The sequence below is a fragment of the Babylonia areolata genome, chromosome 1, assembly GCF_041734735.1.
Source record: "Babylonia areolata isolate BAREFJ2019XMU chromosome 1, ASM4173473v1, whole genome shotgun sequence".
Lineage (NCBI taxonomy): Eukaryota > Metazoa > Mollusca > Gastropoda > Neogastropoda > Buccinidae > Babylonia > Babylonia areolata.
Genome location: NC_134876.1, coordinates 5,695,414 through 5,715,960, shown reverse-complemented (window position 1 = coordinate 5,715,960; position 20,547 = coordinate 5,695,414). Strand labels below are relative to the sequence as shown.

Here is a 20,547-nt window from a genome sequence, read left to right as displayed (position 1 = left end):
TTACCTGCCATGCACCAGGTAGTAAGGAGAGTAGACAGCCTCAGGGGGGAGGGCGATCCGCAAAGGAACCATAAATGCTTCCAGACAGTGGAACCAGAAGTCAGGGTACAGGCTGATGAAGCGAATCAGGCTTTTCTCTACGTGATTCCACCTGTCATCTGACACAGATCACCAGACCCAAAAAATCAATGCAACACTGTAATGTTTTCAATGGTTTATCTTATCATACAAAATGAGACAACTGTTAAGAGAAAACAAATCAAGATTTGAATCCAAACAGCATATATATATCATGTTGTTGGTTTTTGCCATATACTTTTTTTTTTTATGTATGTATACATATATGGACGCTTACAGTTGAACTGTAGAGGAAGATACAGGTACTAGAAACGAGATGCTGTCGCACCATCCTGGTCATCTCTTACGTGGACCACATCACCAATGACTAGATACGCAGTACCATCCAGCAACACACTGGCCCCCACGAAGACCTTCTCACAGCAGTGAAGAAAAGAAAGCTGAGATGGTCCAGCCATGTGATGTGATCTGATGGCCTTGCAAAGACTGTTGTACAAGGAACCGTGGAAGCAGAAAGGAGGAGGGGAGGACAGAAGAAAGAGTGGAACGACAACACTGAGGGGTGGACAGGGAAAGCGCTTGCAGAAACTCAGGCACTGACACACAACCGCAAGGGATGGAGGGAACTGGTGGAAATCTCATCTGGATGGTGCCCTGATGACTCCAACAGGAGTTAAGGGCAAAAGGCAAGGCAAGGCACATATATATATATATTTTGTATTTCTTTTTATCACAACAGATTTCTCTGTGTGAAATTCAGGCTGCTCTCCCCAGGGAGAGTGTGCCGCTACACTACAGTGCCACCCTTTTTTTCTTTTTTTTCCTACGTGCAGTTTTATTTGTTTTGCCTATCAAAGTGGATTTTTTCCCGTGGGTTCTTTTACATGTGCTAAGTGCATGCTGCACACAGGACCTCGGATTATCATCTCATCCAAATGATCAGCGTCCAGACCACCACTCAAGGTCTAGTAGAGGGGGAGAAAATATCAGTGGCTGAGCTGTGATTCAAACCAGCACGCTCAGATTCTCTCACTTCCTATGCGGACGCGTTACCTCTAGGCCATCACTCCACTATATAAAGAGAGAGAGAGAGAAGATACAAAAATATATCAGAGAGAGAGGGAGGGGAGACAGACCTATACAGAAAGATATATGCAGAGATACACCTCTTTAAAAAAAAATAAATAATAATAATTATCAACAACTTTTTATTAAATGTGTTCTGCTTTATTTCTTTAAAACCAGTGCTACAAAAAGCTGGAGTTCAATGGATAAGGAGTCAGAGGAAGGACAGAAAGTGAGACAAACGAAGAGAATTATGTGAGAATCAAACACAAATATCAACAAGTTGACCAACAAATAATAACAACAACAGAAAGTGTGTATATATACCCAGTGGGTTGACATGTGGAAAAAGCAGCAATGGGGAAACACCAGCTTGCTGTACATCTTGCAAGTTGATGTACAGGTCCTTGTTTCTCGTCACTTGGTTTTGCAGCAGCAGCAATTTCTCCATGGACCCATACCTGTGTATATCATAACTAGGGTCTTTCTTCTTCTTTTTCTGTCTCTGTGGGGTGCAACTCCCACATTCAATTGTATACTTAAGTTTTTACAAGTACAACTATTTCTACCCTGTCATGTAGGCAGCCATACTCTGTTTTCAGGGATCTGCATGCATGCTGCATATGTTCTTGCTTCCATAAACCACTGAATACTGCCATGGATTACATTATCTTTAATGTGCATAATTAATCTTCTGGACTGGCCAAATGTTAGAAATAAATTATGCAAGCTACTAATAAAAGATGACACTTTTTTTCTCAACAGTGAATCTCATCACTATATATTCACAAAAATAAAAGTAAAACTACACACACACACACACACACACACACACATACACACACACTAATATCACTTAAAGTGGAAGACGTTAAGCTGAAGACTACTACTGCTACTACTACTACTACTACTACTACACACACACACACACACACACACACTCACACACACACACACACACACACACACACACACACACACACACACACAGTTATCTGTGAATAATTTGAACAATAATGATATTTACAAACACATTTTTTGAAAACAAATGCTAGTTTCCAGTGCATTTCAACTGAAGATTTAGTTTATTCCTGTACCACTACTAAAGCAATTGCATGTTGTCATTCCCTGAATCCTGTCTGTGTATGGTGAACACTATATTTGTGTTGTTGTCTTGCAACAGGAACAGATGCAATAAACATGTAGTTTACTGAAAAAAAACTTTACAGCATGACTAAAATTAATCAGATAACGGTTGGTAAACTCTTACCCTTATTATTATGGTCAGCTGTGCATTATATTCAAGCATGCAACAGGGTTACGTTTCCTTTATGTTTTTGACACTCACAACATGATGTGTGTTATCTATGTTTTTGTGCATACATGTGTGTATTCAATTAATGAATACATGTATCATCATAATGTGTACTGCATAAAGTACATGAACAAAAGATGAGGAACGTGATGTTGTTACCTGCAGAAAAGGTTTAGAAAAAAATTGGTGAGAGTGGCTGATGATAAAACCTCCATGGTCACCGCTTCTGGAAACTGAGAATATGAGTCCAGAGCCACAACCACATAGACAAGCTTTTTTCTGGCTTGGAATGGGCCAAAGATCTGTATCTCCACCTGAAAGTAAAATACCCCAATGTATCCACCCTTGTAACAAAACCTGGGTAATCACACCACTCTCACTAACAGACTTTGAAATGTATATCTATCATTATAGTATTGCATTTTCTGGCATATTCTTGTCTCAATAGTGAAAATAGCTGCAAATCTTATGGTACAAGCTTGGACTTTGATCTTGCAGCCCCATTCATTATTTCTCTAAGATTATGCAATTGTGAATTTCAGTTTTCAGTTAAAATTAATTCCTTTTTTTTTTACCTTGATTTTTCTTTCTCTCACCATTTTTTTTTTTTTTTTTTTTTTTTTTTTACTGAATAGCTATTCATCAATTTATTACATCAAGATATAAGTAAATTGTTAACAAGCTGCTGACAATACAAATGAAATGATAACCATTAACTGAATGCATTAACTGCACAAAATAATAGTCAACATCAATTAGGAAGGATGAAAGATACTTAAATATGTCATATATCATACCTTCTGCCAAAAATGACTGCAGACTTCTTTGGTGACAGAAAAGACATCTGTTGGCCCTGTTTCAACTTCTTGTTTTGAAGCATAAGGGTCTGTTATACTGAGTTCACTGAGCCCATCTTCTCCCTCATTTACATCGATATCATCAGCAGTTAGTCCATTAGCATCTGCCAGTTCTTCCTGAATTCTTGGAATTTCGCTGCTTTTGGAGGCTGAACTGTTGGCAGCTGCAATATGACTGGTCTGGGAGGTGGTGGCTGACTCATAGCCAGGTGGAAATAAGGCGAGAGACCGACCTGGGTTTTTGATGCGGGAGCTACAAACCAGACAATTGTGGATGGTGTTTCGCACGCCAGAGATGATTCCCATCCAGTAGTATTGGTTGGATACATATTCTGTTGTCTTTTCCATGCCATGATGTGAACCTGCACAGTTTTATTTCAAAGGAAATTACTCCAAGGTGCATATCTTGATGGGGGGAAACAAAACAGATAGGCAGGGAATCTGATGATGGGCATGCATTTCGACTTTGTGTGAATCCTTGAACAGCATCAGTGTGTGTGCATGTGTGTGTGTTGTGTGTGTGTGTGTGTGTGTGTCACTCTATATATGTGTGAGGGTGTGTGCATAAAAATGTGTGTGAGTCTGCACATGTATGTAATGATATATATACATGCACACGTGTGTGTGTTTGTGTGTGTGCATGCGCGCACATGTGTGTGTGCTGTGGATGTCCGTGTATGCCTGCATCTATGTGTATGCATAAAATGGTATGTGAGTACTGATACTCTGTACATAGTGTGTGTGTGTGTGTGTGTGTGTGTGTGTGTGTGTGTGTGTGTGTGTGTACACTAATGATGACTGACGATATGACTGAATATTCGAGTAAACTGTGACACTGGCTTCTGGGAACGAAACCTGCCTCTCGAATCAAAAATAATAATAATAAAATCAATAATAATACTATATATATAATAAACAAAAAATATAAGCCCACCATCTTCACCAACATGTGCTTTGTTGATAATCTCTTGCTGCTCCTCTTCCGAAAACACCACTTTCCTGAGCACCTGCGTGTGGTCTGGCTCATCCTCTGGGTTTTCTGCTCCCACCGTCTCACTCTCTGTCAGTCCTTTGTTGTGTCTCGATCGACCACCCGTGAAGTATAGCTCTCCACTGCTGGTCAAAACAAACGACTTGGCACGCCTCCGCAATGCTCTTTTGTCGTTTTTAGTGTAACCCTTTGGAATTGTACCACTCTGAAGAAAGTGTTTCACTGCCTCCAAAGTGCAGCAGGAACCGCGTCCTTTTTCGTCTGAAGCATCAGCTTTCCTCGGCATTTTGGCCACTGTTTTGCCCCTGTCTCTTGTAAATTATCAATATCGAAAGTTTTTGCAATCAGTCTACTGTTTTATCAAAGTTAATGCAGCAGATGATGGGATTATTTCCTACGTGGACAGAATTTCACGACGTTTTCTTTTTAGCATCCATGTTGAAAATCTGGAACGTGAAAACTTCCTGTGCTCTGGTCCATACCATAAATTCAAAAATGGATAAATCTCCCCTTATCGAGGGGGGGGGAGAGGGGGGGCGGAGGGGGAGTGGGGGGCCAGCAGAAACTTCATCATGCAGATGTTTAACACTGAATGATAATTAGGCTATAGTAGTCCTTACTCCAACAACTACTGATATATAAGCTTATGGGATTAAAATGTAAATAAGGCTCAAAGCCCAGCATTTTTGGAAAGGTACCAGTGAGAATGGTCTCCAGCTAAGCAAAGAATTTTCTGTATAATTATCATAGGGTCTGTGATACCTTTGAGAAGGCATAAATATCTTTCATAAGTTAAAATTTAGTTTCACCTCAGTGTCTTTTTTTGTTGTTGTTTGGTCATTGTTTTTTGCTTTAAGTGCTACGTTTAAGCGTTTGTGTAAGCACTAAAAATGTTTATTTGTCATTATCTTAAGATTATGGTTAGCAATGCATTGTATGCATGCAGTTGCCAACATAGCATCCGCAAACATGTACAGATCTTGTGTGACATATCTTGTTCAGGAGACGAAAGTTTAAACAAAATGATTTTCTTTTCTTTCTTTTTTTTCTTTTTTTTTCTTTATTTTTGTTTTGTTTTGTTTTGTTTGTTTGTTTGTTTTGTTGTTGTTTTTTGCTTTATGTGCTACGTGCATTAAGTGTTTGTATAAGCACTAAAAATGTTTATCATTTTCTCAAAATCATTATTAGCAATACATTGTATGCAGTTGCCAACATGACATCCGCAAACATATACAGATCTTGTGTGGCCTAGCTTGTTCAGGTGATGAGAGTTTAAACAAAATGATTGATTGATTGATCAATGTGACAGTTTACATTGGTTTATTCATCAAGCTGGATTTTAGAAGAAAAAAATTGATTCCTCATGGAAGACAACTTAATTAAACAACAGTGCTGTAGAGTCAATGTGATAAAACATTGGGATGGATAAATGTTTTCTTAAAATGGGAATTATGCACACACGCTATATGTGATACAATAGGCTAGCACAGCGGGTCCTAAACAGTTCGCAATTTTCTTAAATGTGATTATTTTCAGTGAAGTATATGTAAACTTTTTAACACATCAAGAAAGGGAGAGTTGGACACATTGGAAAGGTTCGCGTGGGCAAAATGAATTAATTCTGCACATACCATGACCTGTGCTTCACTCATACTTCCAGACCAAGCTGGAACATAGTTTCATGGTGACATCCCTGCTCAAAGCACTGGCACCAGTTGGACCTGATCCTGACCACGCGCACCTCCATCAAGAATGTCCTACTTACCCTTACCTACCAGACTGAAGACCATTCTTTGGTGTGTTGCAAATTGAAATAGCAACTGAAGAAATTCCACTGCACAAGACAGTCAGGAAATACACGCATTGACACAAGCAGAATGTCTAAACTTGAACCTGTGGAGCAGTTTGCTGTCGCTTTTGAGAAGGAACTTGGTGCCTTGGTGAGTCTGCAATGAAAAAGCGGGAAGAACTGCCAGACACCAACCACCGTATAGGCTTGGCTACCTTAGGAAAGAAGACTTCAAAGTCGCACGATCAATTGAACAGAGATGACTCCCGTCACAGAAGCCAAACGTGCCGCTCTTGTCGAGTACAAGAAGACTTGTTCCCAACGAGAGAAGTCTCCAGATTCTAGGAGCTGCAAAGAACAGTCAGACAGCTCAATGTTGTGCCAACGAGTACTGGACTCAACTCAGTGAAGACATCCAAACAGCTGCCACAACAGGGAACACCAGGGGAATGTATGATGGTATTAAGAAAGCACTTGGACCAGTCCAGAGCAAGACAGCCCCCCACATATCGGCCACTGGGGAAGCAATAACAGACAAGAGTAAACAGATGGAGACATCGTTGGAACACTACTCTGACCTCTACTCTTGGCAGAACATTGTATCCCCCTCAGCCCTTGATGCCATCCCGTGCCTGCCAACCACGGATGAGCCAGTCTTGGATGAGCTTAGCAAAGCTATTGACAGCTTCGCCACAGGAAAGGCACCTGGCAGTGATGGAATCCCGCCAGACTTACTCAAGCACTGCAAGACTGCGTGCCTGCTGACCACAGATGAGCCAGCCTTGGATGAGCATAGCAAAGCCATTGACAGCTTTGCCACAGGAAAGGCACCTGGCAGTGATGGAATCCCGCCGGACTTACTCAAGCACTGCAAGACTGCCCTACTGCTTCTGCTGCGAGAAGTCCTCATCTAACGCACAGTACCACAGGACATGACAGATTCCAAGATCATCACCCTCTACAAAAACAAGGGTGAGAGAAGTGATTGGAATAACTACAGAGGCATTTCACTCCTCAGCATAGTTGGTAACTTCTTCACATGAATTGTTTGCTTACAGCAACTCACCGAATGTGTCTACCTGAGTCACTGTGGTTTTTGTGCCAACAGATCAATGATAAACATGGCTTCTCCCTCCACCAGCTTCAGGAGAAATGCAGAGTACAGAACATGTCCTTCTTCGTTGTTTTATTGACCTCACCAAGGCATTTGATGTGGTATGCAGAGAAGGCCTTTTCAAATTCCTGCCAAATATTGACTGCTCACCAAAATTGCAGAGCATTTTCAAATCCTTCCATGACAACATAAGGGGACAGTGATGTTCTACAGCAGCATAACAAACCCATTCAACATACACAGTGGCATAAAACAAGGCTGCATCCTCACCTCTGTGCTGTTGGGGGTCTTCTTTGCTGTGCTCCTGAAGTGTGCTTTTGGTACTGCAACAGAGGGAATCTACCTTTGCACAAGATCACATAACAGGCTATTCAACTTTGCCCACCTCAAAGCCGAAACAAAAATAGAGGAAGCCCTGGTCAGGACATGCTGTTTGCTGATGCTGCTGCAGTTGTGTTCATACACAGCAGGAACTCCAGACCCTAATCCACCACTTCACAAAAGTTTTGGGTCAGGGTGTAGAAGCCCCACCAGTCATCACCATTGATGACTATGAGCTGGAGGTTGTGAACCAGACCATCATCAGCAGCAATCACTCCTTAGAGAAAGAGATCGACAAGAGGATTGGAAAAGCAGCCTACCTCACCAATCAGGTGTGGGAGAACTCAAAACTCTGTCATGACCAAGATGGAGGGTACAACATCTGCAGCACACTGCTGTATGGGAGTGAGACATGGTCAACTTACACCAAGCAGAACAGATTAAATGCCTTCCACTTGAGGTTCATCCTGGACATATGGCAGGACAAAATGCCCAACATTGAAGTGCTGTCTCATACTGGCCTCCAAACCATATTCACTCTGCTCAGGCAGTGCAGGCTTTGCTGGCTGGGCCACGTCAATTGTATGGAGAAGGGCTGAATCCCCAAAACACCTTCTCTACAGATAACTGATGTCAGGCAAGAAGGACACTGGTAAAAAAGCTGTGCTTCAAAGATGTCTGCTAGAGGGATTTAAAGGCTCTAAAAATTGACACAGAGCACTGTGAAGACCTTGCAGATGACCGCTCCAGATACACACTCTGACCAAGCAACAGGAATCAGGAGAAGAAAGAGTGATGTGGGCAGCAGAAGAAAAGCGGACCCGCAAAGAGAACACCGCAGTTTAAACAGCACAGTGTCATTCCACCATTGTAATTTGTGCGACAGAGACTTGCATTCTCACATCGGCCTGTTCAGCCACAGACAGTGCTGTACCAGTTGGGCTTACATGAACTGGGATTTATCCATGGTCAACACTGACCGACAGAGACCTATAAATAACACATCAAATAATAACTGTACAAGTTTCAGTTTCAAAGCATCAAAGCATGCAGACTTATCTATACAAGCTACACAACATCTGCTGTTTGGGGAAAAAAAAAAAAAGCAGATGCCTGACTTTCACATAACCATGCATATTGATCAGGCCTAATCATAAAATCATGCAAAAAAAAAAAAATCATCTGAACGTAAGTCCAGCCTGGACTTCCAAGCCTTAAAATATAAAGTATGTGATGCATATTGACTGCATCAGAGTCAACCAGCTTAGGTTACCTCCAGTGAAGCTCATATATCATCGTGCTTCAGACTATCAGCAAATAAATGTGCAGGTTATTTGGGATATACTCATTTTTCATAGAAGTGTCCGCACTTTTCAAAACCAATGACATAAGAGTGATCTTCACCAGTGCTGATCTATGGAAGAAAAAGTCAACACACAAAAACAAAAAAAAAAGGCCATCATCTTGTTGGATAGTGATCTAGGTTGGATTGTAGATAGGGTTCACCTTTGCCTGTTCCATTTGCAGCCACACGCATGGCAAGCCAGCATGCTACATGACAGGTAACCCAAACTTGGGTGGTTCTCATTTTGACCTCAACAAGGCATTAAACAACAGTGCTTGTGTGGTGCAAGTAGACTTTTTTTGTGAAATCCACCCCAACTGTTTCAACCAACTGCATCTTTTGTAAAGATGGGTTAAAAACCACCAGCAAACTCAATTCAGTTTTGTGTGATTTTTTTTTAACTTTCTATGATTTCTGAAGCCATTCTGATTTTTTTTTTTAAACTAAGAATATTTCCATCACCCAAATCATTGTTTGATTAAATTATGTTGTTGGTTGTTTATTTCTCTGTGTGTGCATGCATGTGTGTGTGTGTGAATGTGTGTGTGTGTTGCATAGGTGTGGTGTGATGAAGTCAAAGAATTTGAAAGGAATTAGTTTATATTGCAGGAGTAAAACCAACATTTTCCTCTTTATCCAGCTGGACACTCTTATTTCCAATGATAGATGAACACAATGCATCCATGTGCGCGTGCGCGCACAGGCGTGTGTGTAGGTGAGAGTGAGAGAGAGTACAGACACCTTTTTCTTCAAAAACACTTTTTTTTTATTTCGACACATATATCCATACATAATATAATGCACATTTTATTTACAAACCAGTAAACTGACAACATGAAGCTGATAACTAAATAAAATTATGTAGCTGATTAGTTAATATTATTACAGTCATGATTATTGTATTCATCAAGTGTATATAGTCAGAAAGAAATGACTTATGTCCAAAACAGTTAAAACTACAGTCTGGGTATGATTAATTGCAATTGTTTTTATTTACAGAATGTCATCTCTTACTATAACATGCATTGAACATCAATCCATCAACACAGAAACTTGTCATCAACAGAAGAACAGAAACAAATGACCCAGCTGAATCCATGTATCTGTCTCTATTCATTTCTACATTCTCGTACTGACAGCTAAAGGTATTGTCTCATAAAACCACACACACACATGCACAGATTCATTTAATTTTGCAATTCCTAAATTCGTTCTTTTTTACAACTACATCCAAAATGTTACAAAATCAAACCACCACCTCTGAATGTCAACGCTATTACACAAAGATTGGATTTCTATCTGTTTATAATCTTCTTCTCTCTTGTGGCTGCAACTATGACCTTCTGCCCTGTCTGGGTATCCGGAGTGATCTTCTCCCTCTTATAAGGTATTCAGGACTTAATTTCCACAAGTAGAAACTTTTTGGATTGTTGATTCTCATCTCTTGGCACGACTTATTTACACCGCAAGATCAGAGACATATCAGAGACAACAGCACTCAAAGTCACTGATGGAGAGGTAACTCCTATTTTGGGGCTCAACGATGCTCTGCTTCTGTGACTCGTGTACATGGACAAAGCAAGAATCGTCTGTGCCACCAACCAGCCCATTGCACCCAGACAGCCTCCAACCAAGGGTTCCAGCCAACCTCCAAAGAGGGTAACGGCCAACCTGTGATTATCCGCAATGGAAGGGTTGTGAAACCAAACCCAAAGTAATCTGACATTTGATTCAGACATCACACTTAAATACATACACATTTTCAATCAGTCAGAAATGAACAAAATGGCTCTTATCTTTTGGTGAACAATGAAAAAATTTTCATTTTGAAAGTGATTGCTACATTATTATCTGTGAATGTGATGAGAGAAAATAACATGTCACTTGATTTCAGTTTTCATTCGATATTTTTTTTATTTCATTTCATTTCTTTGAGAAAGAAGTTGTATGTTCGCTTTCACTATGTCATGTCATACTGATTATGTCACAGTGTACTCTAATTTCCACCAGCCGCCGTGGCGAAGTGGTTAGCGTCACGGACTGACGGCTGGAAGGATGAGTGTTCGAATCCCAGCGGAGGTGTGTTTTTCGGCCCGTGGCCGGCTCCTACCCAGAGATGAGTGTGCTGTGGGCTTAAATGGGGAAACTGGGACCACACAGTTGAGTGTCATCCACTTCAAGGATGCGTCTTTGGGTGTGTTGCTCCAATTACCTGACCAACACTCCAAGTGTCTGTATCTCTCGGGCCTGGTAAATGCCAGGATATCATTATGACAGGAAGCGTAGAGTTCAGCCTTGTCACGCAGTCCCAAACCAAAATGGATCTCCATAGCAACATCATCATCCTCTTCCTCCTTCATCATCATCAATGTAAACAAAACAGTCTCAAAGTCTGTGGCCTTTCATGCCCTGCTCTCATGGTGACCTCACCCTTCCACTTCTGTGCTTGGGGCGAGTACTGTCAATGAATTCAATGTCGGCAGATTCATGGGGGGCTGTTGTTTGAGGGACGTGGTGGCAGTCTCCACTCTGGAAGGGATACTCACTCAGTCTAGCTCCGCAACTAAGCTATTATTGTCGTTAGTAGGGGGCTTAGTAGGTGGTGTCCAAAGTACGCTGAATCAGAACAGGCACCACTGAACACCACCGAAGTGACTCAGCAGCAGTGCAGGGTCTCCTCTGGTGTGTGGCCTCCTGGCGACCTAACATCGATGGTTCCCTGCGGACTGCCGACGATGGAACTGTGACAAACGAACCCGGGTGTGGTCGTGTATGGGGAAATCTAAATGAGTGGTGTGGGAGTAATGCCACTGAAATGGTGCAGATGATGGGACAGCAAAAAAAAAAAAAGTACTCTAATTTCCTGGATCATCAGCTGAGAAAAAGGAGATACTTGAAGTAACTGAATAAATGAACAGGTATGATACTGCCTGGTGCATACCATACTGACTTGTCAAGTTTGCTGCCTTGCATTATTGCCATGACTGACAGGAGACTGTGCATTCATCAATGCCTTGAACAAACTGTGACCTGCGAAGATCCCAAACTGTACAGCAACAACTGAAATAAGAACCAATTTGACAGAGCATTGTTTCCATTACACACTTGGACTTTTCACATATTGTGTAAGTTTGGACCCGATATGCTAGCCTGGGCCAGCAAATGAATGGCATTCAGATCAGCCTCAGACAAATTTGTCCCCTCTCCGGACAGACACTCCACGCCAAACTGCACTGGAACTGCATCATGCTGCTGCAACAGAATCTCCTGACTACTCCCAGCATGTGCCACTTCTGCTGTCGGCCGTGCTGACGACACAGTTAGGGGCAGAGACCCATGAGAGCCTGTGACGCTCATCAGACGGACGGGGTGAGAGATGGGATGATGCAGCGAGTGGTGAGCTACATGGGAGTGGGCCACAATGCTGTTGGGAGGAAGGTGGGACATGTGGGACATGTGGGCTACAGCGGCACTGGAGGATGAGAGTGTGGCATGCGAGGTGGCCGTCTGTCCCCTGAAAGCAGTTGTGTTAGTCACTGATGTGTTCTGCGCTGACTGTTCATTTTGCGTCCAGTACATGGAAGGATCTTCTGTTTGGGACGGAGGCTTTTTGGTGGGCTTTCCATGAGGTTTGAGTTTTTGTGCTTCTTGTTCATGCTCTGCATGGTTGGTGAGATGAACGGTGAGATATTCTTTACGGAAGAAGGTTTTGCTGCAATAATCGCACTGGTACTTCCTTTGCCCTGAGTGTATCTGTTCATGCCGCTTCAGACTCCCTGCAAAACACACCGAGTAGCTTCATTAATAGTAATAGTCACTGTAGGTCATCAGTCCTGTTAAAGTTAATCTGTCATGAGACAGGAAGTCTGAATGAAAGCATTTGAATACATGTGGATGCTTTTGTATGCCCATGTTTTTGTATAACTCTTAACTGCCACCAGTGCACATTCACAAAGACACACAAACACATTCACCAACATATCCAAACACCAAGAATGTATAAACGCCTTGCACAAATAGTATTTGTGACACCTATCCACTCCTCCTCTCCTCAGATTTCAGAAGAAAAATTACACAACCCATACCGTAATGTTTTCACACTTCCAGTCACTGTTGCCTGCTTGACTGTTCATGTTTATTCAAATGTCTGATTTGTTCATTCATGTCAAACACTGGTGAAAAATATTTGTTTAAAATACTAAGAATCTTTCTCACAATCTGTCAACCCCCCTCACACATCATATGATATACACACATGCGCAAGCACACTTGCAAAAAAAACAACAAGAAAGAAAGACACAACATGTGCATCTTCTTAACACTCCCTAACCCTTGGACAGGATAGAGAGACAGTTAACCAATCTAGTTCACAACATGCAGTCAACAGACTTACTTGCTGCAGTGAAGTGTTTTCCACACTGGTTGCATATGTACACCTTGGCCTGTACAGGGTGCTTGAACTCCTTGTGGCGATTCAGCCGATGCTGGGTGGAGAAACTACGACCACACAAGTCGCATGACACTGGAGTCCCTCTCCCTATGGCATGTGCCCTCAGATGATAATGCAAAGATGCACTGCGGAAAAACCCTCGCCCGCACTGGTTGCACCTGGAACAAGGACAAAGGATATACACTGGTGCTTTCATACATACTTTACATTACCATGTCAACCCCCAGTATCAAGTAAACATCCGCCTCCATTTTAGGTGAAAAACTGTGCACAAGGTAAGATATCTTTTAAAGGCGACGCCCCACTTTGAAAAAAAAATCATCATGAACTAATAATAATTCCATTTGCTATTTGTAAACATGTTGCTTTACAAAGCAGTGTTGGATGAGATCCAGAGATAAACATTAGAAAGCCTGAATGAGACGTCGATGTGTCAATGAAAAACCAAGTGAGTTTCAGTAGCTGTTTTGTTCTCACTCCTAGCCCAGCCAGTGCTGTACGGTGAAACTACATGGACTCCCGTGAACTGGTAAAGCACCCAGTAAATGCCCACCCCCATCTTAGGGATGACATTTGTGCAAATAAGAAGATGGGTGTCTACAAGGTAGATGACAGTATATTCAGATGTAGATAAGTGCAGTGGTGGAGCATGGAAATGGTGGAACATAGACATAGTGGTATAGGGATACACTTCCCAACTGCTAGGTCAATGATCTGATATCACTTCTCACTCTTCTGTCCCCATCGCCTCCATTTATTGCCCCACCATAACATGTTTCATGAATAATACATCTGGTTTGACTTTCTCCTCCGTTTCATGTGTTTTTCACCAACTCTCCAATCCTACTTCTGTTGTCAAGCTTAGCATTATGATACAATGTTTGTCAAATTTTTTTTTTAAATGTACAGAAATGCTGAAACATTTTCAATGACCTTCTGACCTCAAGCCAAGCTCAAAACAAAACCAAGCCGCACTGAAACTGATCAAGCAGTTTGTGAGAAATCAGCATTTTCAGTTGCTAGGAAACTGCACAGGCAAGGTTCATTTTAGTTGTCCACATCCCCTTTGCACCACCAGCCGCAGTCTAACACACGCAATACACAGCATAGCACTGGTAGGGAAAATCATAATCATCAATCATTACAGAATAAAGCCATGAAAAAAATAATCAAACTACCCCTGTGTGGCAATAACTTCTTAAAAACTTACAGATATGGTTTAATTCCTGTGTGCTTCCTGTTGTGTACCAGCAGACTTCTGTTGGTAGTGAAGGACTTTCCACAAGTAGAACAGATGAACGGCTTGATGCCAGTGTGCTTGTACAGGTGAACTGAAACAAAATCTCCAAAATTTGCAACGAAAGAGCGTGCAAGAACCTGAAACATGTCAAAGGGTTTTACATATACTCTGGTCTCCATGAGTCACTGCTGAACTGGGATGACTTTGTCACTGTTTAACTAGAGTGACTGTATCATGGTTGACACATCCAGTACCATGTTTTCACCATCAGCACTGACCTAAATCAATATAATGGACTGCTGGCACTGCTGCTGGAAACAAAGTTGACTGTGGATTTTCTTTTCCCAATTACAACAAAAACTAAGACTTGCTGTTATTTGCAGCATTTAAAAAAAAAAATCAAATTAAGACTTTCTACTGTCTACATTACAGAACAACAAATGTCTCCATTTATCTTTTTAAAAAATCAGGGTTGATCTAAATCAATCCCCCAGTCAAGTGTATGTGGAAGTGAACAAGTAACATAATTTTTAAACACACTTTCATTATTGCTCCAAAGTGTCTTTCACATAAATCACATTTCTGCACCAGTCACAAACTGATGAGGGAGTATTTCTTACTTTTGTAGGCCACAGTGCCGCCAATGTAAACTCCACAGAACTGGCACTTCTTTGCTTTCTGGTTGCGTGCATTGCTGGCTGAAGATGTTTTGTCCCCTTCACCACTGCCTTCCTTTGCCTCTGTTCTTTTCTTCTTTTCACTCAGCTGTCTGTCCATGCTCTCTGCATACACATAGTACATATTCAAACCAGGTCCTAGCTTCACACACACACACACACACACACACACACCAGACCGGTCAGCAAAGTGTGACCACAAAGACATGCTATATTCCTCTTTCAATTGATTGCTTTGAAAAGATGAAGCACAACGACCATCAAGCTCAGAATATCTTGTTCAGACAACAAGAAACATGCATGAAGGAATCATTTCTTCTTTTTGTCACCCGTAAACTTCACATATATCTTTTTTTATGATTTAAATGCAGCGAAAATTGACATTTCCATCCAGTAAGGTTTACCATAATTTTAACTGTACCACCATATCAAACCAAACACATTTTAGCTGGCAGAGAACAAAAATAACTGTTTCGTCTGACTGTGTGCATCACCTGCCATTTCTGAAAAAAAAACAACCAAACCCTGACATATTACACAACAGGGAAGAAAAAAACAAAGATTGAAAGAAAGGGAAAACAGACACCAAAATAACAAGTCACTCACCAATGATACATTTAACAGTCTTGATGATAGCATGGTCCATCAGCAAGCTTTTCAAAGCCTCACCAGTTGAAGAAGACTTTTTGTCTTTTGTAGGACAAGTGTCACTGTTGTTTACATCTGCCAGTGACAAAGCATCAGGTATCAGTAACTTGTCTTTCGCATGAAAAACTTTATTCATACATGTCTCTTTCCCCTCCTCTCTACATTTTCCTGAATTTTTATGTAAATAATGTAAGCATATTCTCTCACGTTGTGAGAAAATAATGTGCAAATATTCAAATGGTTATTTCATTGGTTTTACTTTAGACACTTTCTCATATTGCTTAAAATATGTGGTTTTCATTCCATGCCCTTAATATTCTTGTCCAGAAGCAGGATGAAAAGGAACTGTATATGTTTATTCATTTGCCCTCAATAAAGATCATTTTGACCAGAAAAGTTGTCTCTTGCATTTTTAATTTTACTTCAGTATATGAAATCAACTTTGTAATATATAGCCTGGCAAAAAACAAACTTACTTGGTATACCACTATATTCTATCCAGTGATCTCCATACCTTTGAGGTTTCACCTCTTAGATTTATAACTGAGCTAATGAACACTACTCTTGAGTGACAGACAGCTTTATTGCTTCAAATATTCTGAAAGCTGTAATTCCTTACTTCAGCAATGATCATTTCCAGTTTGCCTAAAATGCAGAAGTCATAAATGGTTAGTGTTCGACAAACTGGTCATGAAATGTGGGCATGCCTTTTCGTTTATGGTCTGAGACAGAGACAAAGCAATTTCTATCCACTCTACTTTATAAAATGGACATGCATTGAAACATCTTTATAATGAATGTACAAATATATATACAGATGTACATATACATATACAAACTTTCTTCTTATACTTCAATGATAATAACCAAAGCGAAGCAAAAATACCACTTACTGACTTCTGAGGCCGTTATTGCACTTGCATCAAGTTTCGGAATTTTCTGAAACCCACAATTCATGATCTCTGAAAACAACCACAGAAACTTGTGATAGTCTTCAAAACATGACTGCAAAATGATTTTTTTGTAATCAATCTTTTACTGGAGAAGTGTTACATAAAGAGTACATAAGTACAAAGTTCATGAGTTACTACTCAATATCACAATGGTTTCAGCTTATATAGGACACAACCTACAAAGTTCTTGCTGCTAATCACTGATCAACTACAATTCTAGACTGAACTAACATTTCTCATGGAACTGAAACCATCATTTCACCTTTCTTATGACATCCCACTTTTTGCTAGCACAGATCTCTGGATATACCCACTACAAACGTTTGAGTGGGTGGTGGTGGGGTAGTTGCAGAGTGGGTGTGTGGGAGGAGTTTGAGCTCACTATGGTGGCAAAGCATAAATAGCCACAGACTTGAAATATTTTTATCCAACATTTCCAATCAACAGAAGTATGGTGTGTGCAAAAGTTGCATACATGCAAGCCCCTCCCCCCACTGGGTTACATGAAATTAATTCCTTGCCCTGCCTTGTCTCACAAAAGAATAATGATGTAAATTTATCTCCATATGCTTCTCTGTTCTTTGTCACAGACGTGTGAAGAAAAATGTCACAGTAAATGACCCCAAAACTGACTGACCCCTTCAGAGTAGTAGGAGCGGATCTTGTCCACCCGCTCCTGGATGACGGGGTTACGGTGCAGCACAGGGGCCGTGCACAGGGACTCCTTCATGCAGCACCCCAGCACATGGGTCAGCACGTCGAACGTCATGCCCGACCAGAAATACTTCTGCCGCAGTCTGGCCTGGGTGTCCTGCTGGCTGAGGTGCTGGCCGTTCTCTGGCAGAGAAGAAATCAGAGAATGCTGTGTCAGTGTGTCACAGGAACTGTCTAATTCTGTTACTCAGAAAGCAGAATGCAGCCACTGCACGGGGATCACAATCAAACAAGGCTGCAATTTGCACAATGCTGTTATTTCCAAAGAAATCTCCATATCTTAACATTTCTCAGACATTCCATCATTGAAACCTCCACCATGAAAGTACACAGACCTATAGTTATGGTTCAGTGGAGGGTTGTGCAAATTAAGTTTTAATAATACTTTTTTCATAGTAAATGATCTTTCAGTGCATATCAGCTAAAACCTTGTCATCAGCTTTCAGTGGAGGATTCACTAGTTGGATAGGAAGTAGTTTGTTATACAGGGGTAAAAAATGCTGGCAAACGATAAGGCAAGATCCATCACAAAACTGTCATATTCAGAGGTTCAACTGTAAATAACTTTCAAAAGTAATTTATCACTCTTTTTTATATTTTTACATCATCCAAAACAAACAAGCCTTTTTATCTCAACCTCCAAAAGACCCATCTTTTTCACAATTAAACACTAACCAATATGAGCCTCCTTGATGGCTGATTGCTTCAAACTCTCAGAGAACAGAACTTGTCGAGGGTCAGTCATTCTCTGGGTCTGGTAGTACAAAGACCCCCTGATGATTGTGAAGGACTGTGAACGATGTTGGATCTGCTGCTGCTGCTGGGAGGTGGTGGTGGGAGGGAAGGTGCCGTCAGTCAGGTACTGGATCAGGTCTTCATAGCTGCTCTCCTCTTCTTCGTCCTGGATGTAAGTTGAGTAAAAATAATACATTAAAATGAAACAACAAGAGGCAAAGCTTTCAAAACTTCCATGAATGACAAAGGGTGCTGTTCGTCATGAAGGTATGTCCACCATCATATAATTTTTTTTTTATTTCATTTCATGTAACAGTCATAAAATGCACTGAATATTTAACCTTATGAAGGTCAAATGGAAAATAAGTTTTACCAATATTTTTCATTCATTTAAATCCACATTGCCATGGTTGTTATCATGGGTCTCTTGTCTGTGGTTTGTTATGTGCTAGTCATTTTGACCACTGTGCTGTCATGATTTGTAGTCCAGTTGTCAGCAGACCATTGCCTCTCATGCACCTTCTGATATTCATTTTTCAAATTATATATTCTTATCCGCCACCCTCCTGCCCACCCTCCATCATTCTCTCAACCATCTCTTTTTACGTCTTCATGATAATCAAATGTTACATCCACAACTCTGTATTAACTGACAACCAGTTCTTTACAGAAGTCCAGATATCCTTTTCTTTCATCAGTTCACACACCCTTCGCTGAATTTGCCCACCCAGTCCCACCTCAGACATGTGTGGTTCATCTGCTTTCCTTCCTTCCACAGTCAGAGAAGCTGATTTGCTGGGGATGCTGACAACTGACACATTGCCTAGGGGGTTGTGGCAGATGCACTCAGGACAGCAGTGGATGAAGGCATCAAGATCCAAACTCATTCCATTCCAGAAAACATTCAGGTCAGACAGATATTTCAGCACACTTGTTCTGCCATGATGCATCTCTGAAAATGTATAAATGTATAACATTCAAGACCTCATCAACACAGAATGCCTTAAACACAGCAGAATCTACAAGCTAGAGGTGCCCAACATGAATGGCTCAAAATTGTTGTAAAAGTTTAGATGCATTTATATTCATAAATACACAAAAAGCTGTACCATCACTTCCTCAGACAATCTTTTTATCATCACTTTTTTTAGCTCATAATTGCTTTTCAAACCAACCCTACATTAACTCACTTGATCCATGACAGTCAACACAATGACTTCATATGTGCATGCACATGAGACCAACCCAACATAAACTCTAACATGATCCACGACAGTCAACAAAATGACTTCATACCTGCACGCGCATGAGACCAACCCAACATAAACTCTCACACGATCCACGACAGTCAACAAAATGACTTCATACCTGCACGCGCATGAGACCAACCCAACATAAACTCTCACACGATCCGCGACAGTCAACAAAATGACTTCATACCTGCACGCACATGAGACCAACCCAACATAAACTCTCACATGATCCATGACAGTCAACAAAATTACTTCATACCTGCACGCGCATGAGCTTTCCTCAACAGACTGACCCGAGTCTTCTCCCCAGTGATGATGAGTCTGCCTGCAGACTTTCCCACACTGCTGTACAGCTTGCCATCTCTGACACTGTACGACTGGCACAAACGGTTTATACATTGTTTTGTGTCACTCGATGCCCCAGGGGGAAAGACACCATGTTCTGCATACTGCTGGACAATGAAGTAGAAGGTATCCAAAGGAAGCTGAAACATTAATAAAGAATTAAAACATTGTGATCACTGTCCACAAAAACATATAAGTAGGGTCAAAGATATATGGTTAACATGGATGACAGAAATGAGATTTACTAAATACAAATCAAAAATTTATATAAAAAAAGGAAAAAAATTATGTGAAATACTGAGAGGACCAAAAACTGAACAAACAAAATATAAAAACAAAACTGAAAATATTTTCAAAACTATATTTTGGATCTGAAATGCTGATGACCTAAAATTCTAAAACTGAGCAAACAACAAATAAAAAACAAAACAAAAAACACCTCCAATAATCCTGAAGACTTGTTTCCAGTTATAAAACAAACATGTACCAAATCAGACCAGTTACACCTTTGTGATAGGAGCAAAATAACATTTATGTCTTCTATCAGGACATTATTGTATAGAGACAGAAATGGTATAAGTCTCTGCTTTCAAAAAGCCCACTGAACTTTTTCAAGTTCATATATTATAGAGAAGCACCCTGAAGCTGAATATTTAT

General features: G+C 40.8%; 1 protein-coding gene across 1 annotated transcript in view; it reads right to left on the bottom strand.

Annotated features, from left to right (window-relative positions):
* Positions 1 to 20,547, bottom strand: part of LOC143290611 (uncharacterized) — an 80,366-nt gene that overhangs the window by 15,804 nt on the left and 44,015 nt on the right. The window contains exons 32-47 of the mRNA XM_076600214.1: positions 19,805 to 20,030; positions 19,030 to 19,244; positions 18,233 to 18,458; positions 17,481 to 17,680; positions 16,784 to 16,829; positions 15,849 to 15,965; positions 15,186 to 15,347; positions 14,536 to 14,656; positions 13,269 to 13,483; positions 12,013 to 12,651; positions 7,480 to 7,532; positions 4,250 to 4,493; positions 3,388 to 3,677; positions 2,668 to 2,772; positions 407 to 491; positions 5 to 158 (exon numbers count right to left, since the gene is read on the bottom strand). Coding sequence (XP_076456329.1) covers positions 5 to 158; positions 407 to 491; positions 2,668 to 2,772; positions 3,388 to 3,677; positions 4,250 to 4,493; positions 7,480 to 7,532; positions 12,013 to 12,651; positions 13,269 to 13,483; positions 14,536 to 14,656; positions 15,186 to 15,347; positions 15,849 to 15,965; positions 16,784 to 16,829; positions 17,481 to 17,680; positions 18,233 to 18,458; positions 19,030 to 19,244; positions 19,805 to 20,030 — 3,098 coding nt within the window. The remainder of the gene's footprint in view (positions 1 to 4; positions 159 to 406; positions 492 to 2,667; positions 2,773 to 3,387; positions 3,678 to 4,249; positions 4,494 to 7,479; positions 7,533 to 12,012; positions 12,652 to 13,268; positions 13,484 to 14,535; positions 14,657 to 15,185; positions 15,348 to 15,848; positions 15,966 to 16,783; positions 16,830 to 17,480; positions 17,681 to 18,232; positions 18,459 to 19,029; positions 19,245 to 19,804; positions 20,031 to 20,547) is intronic.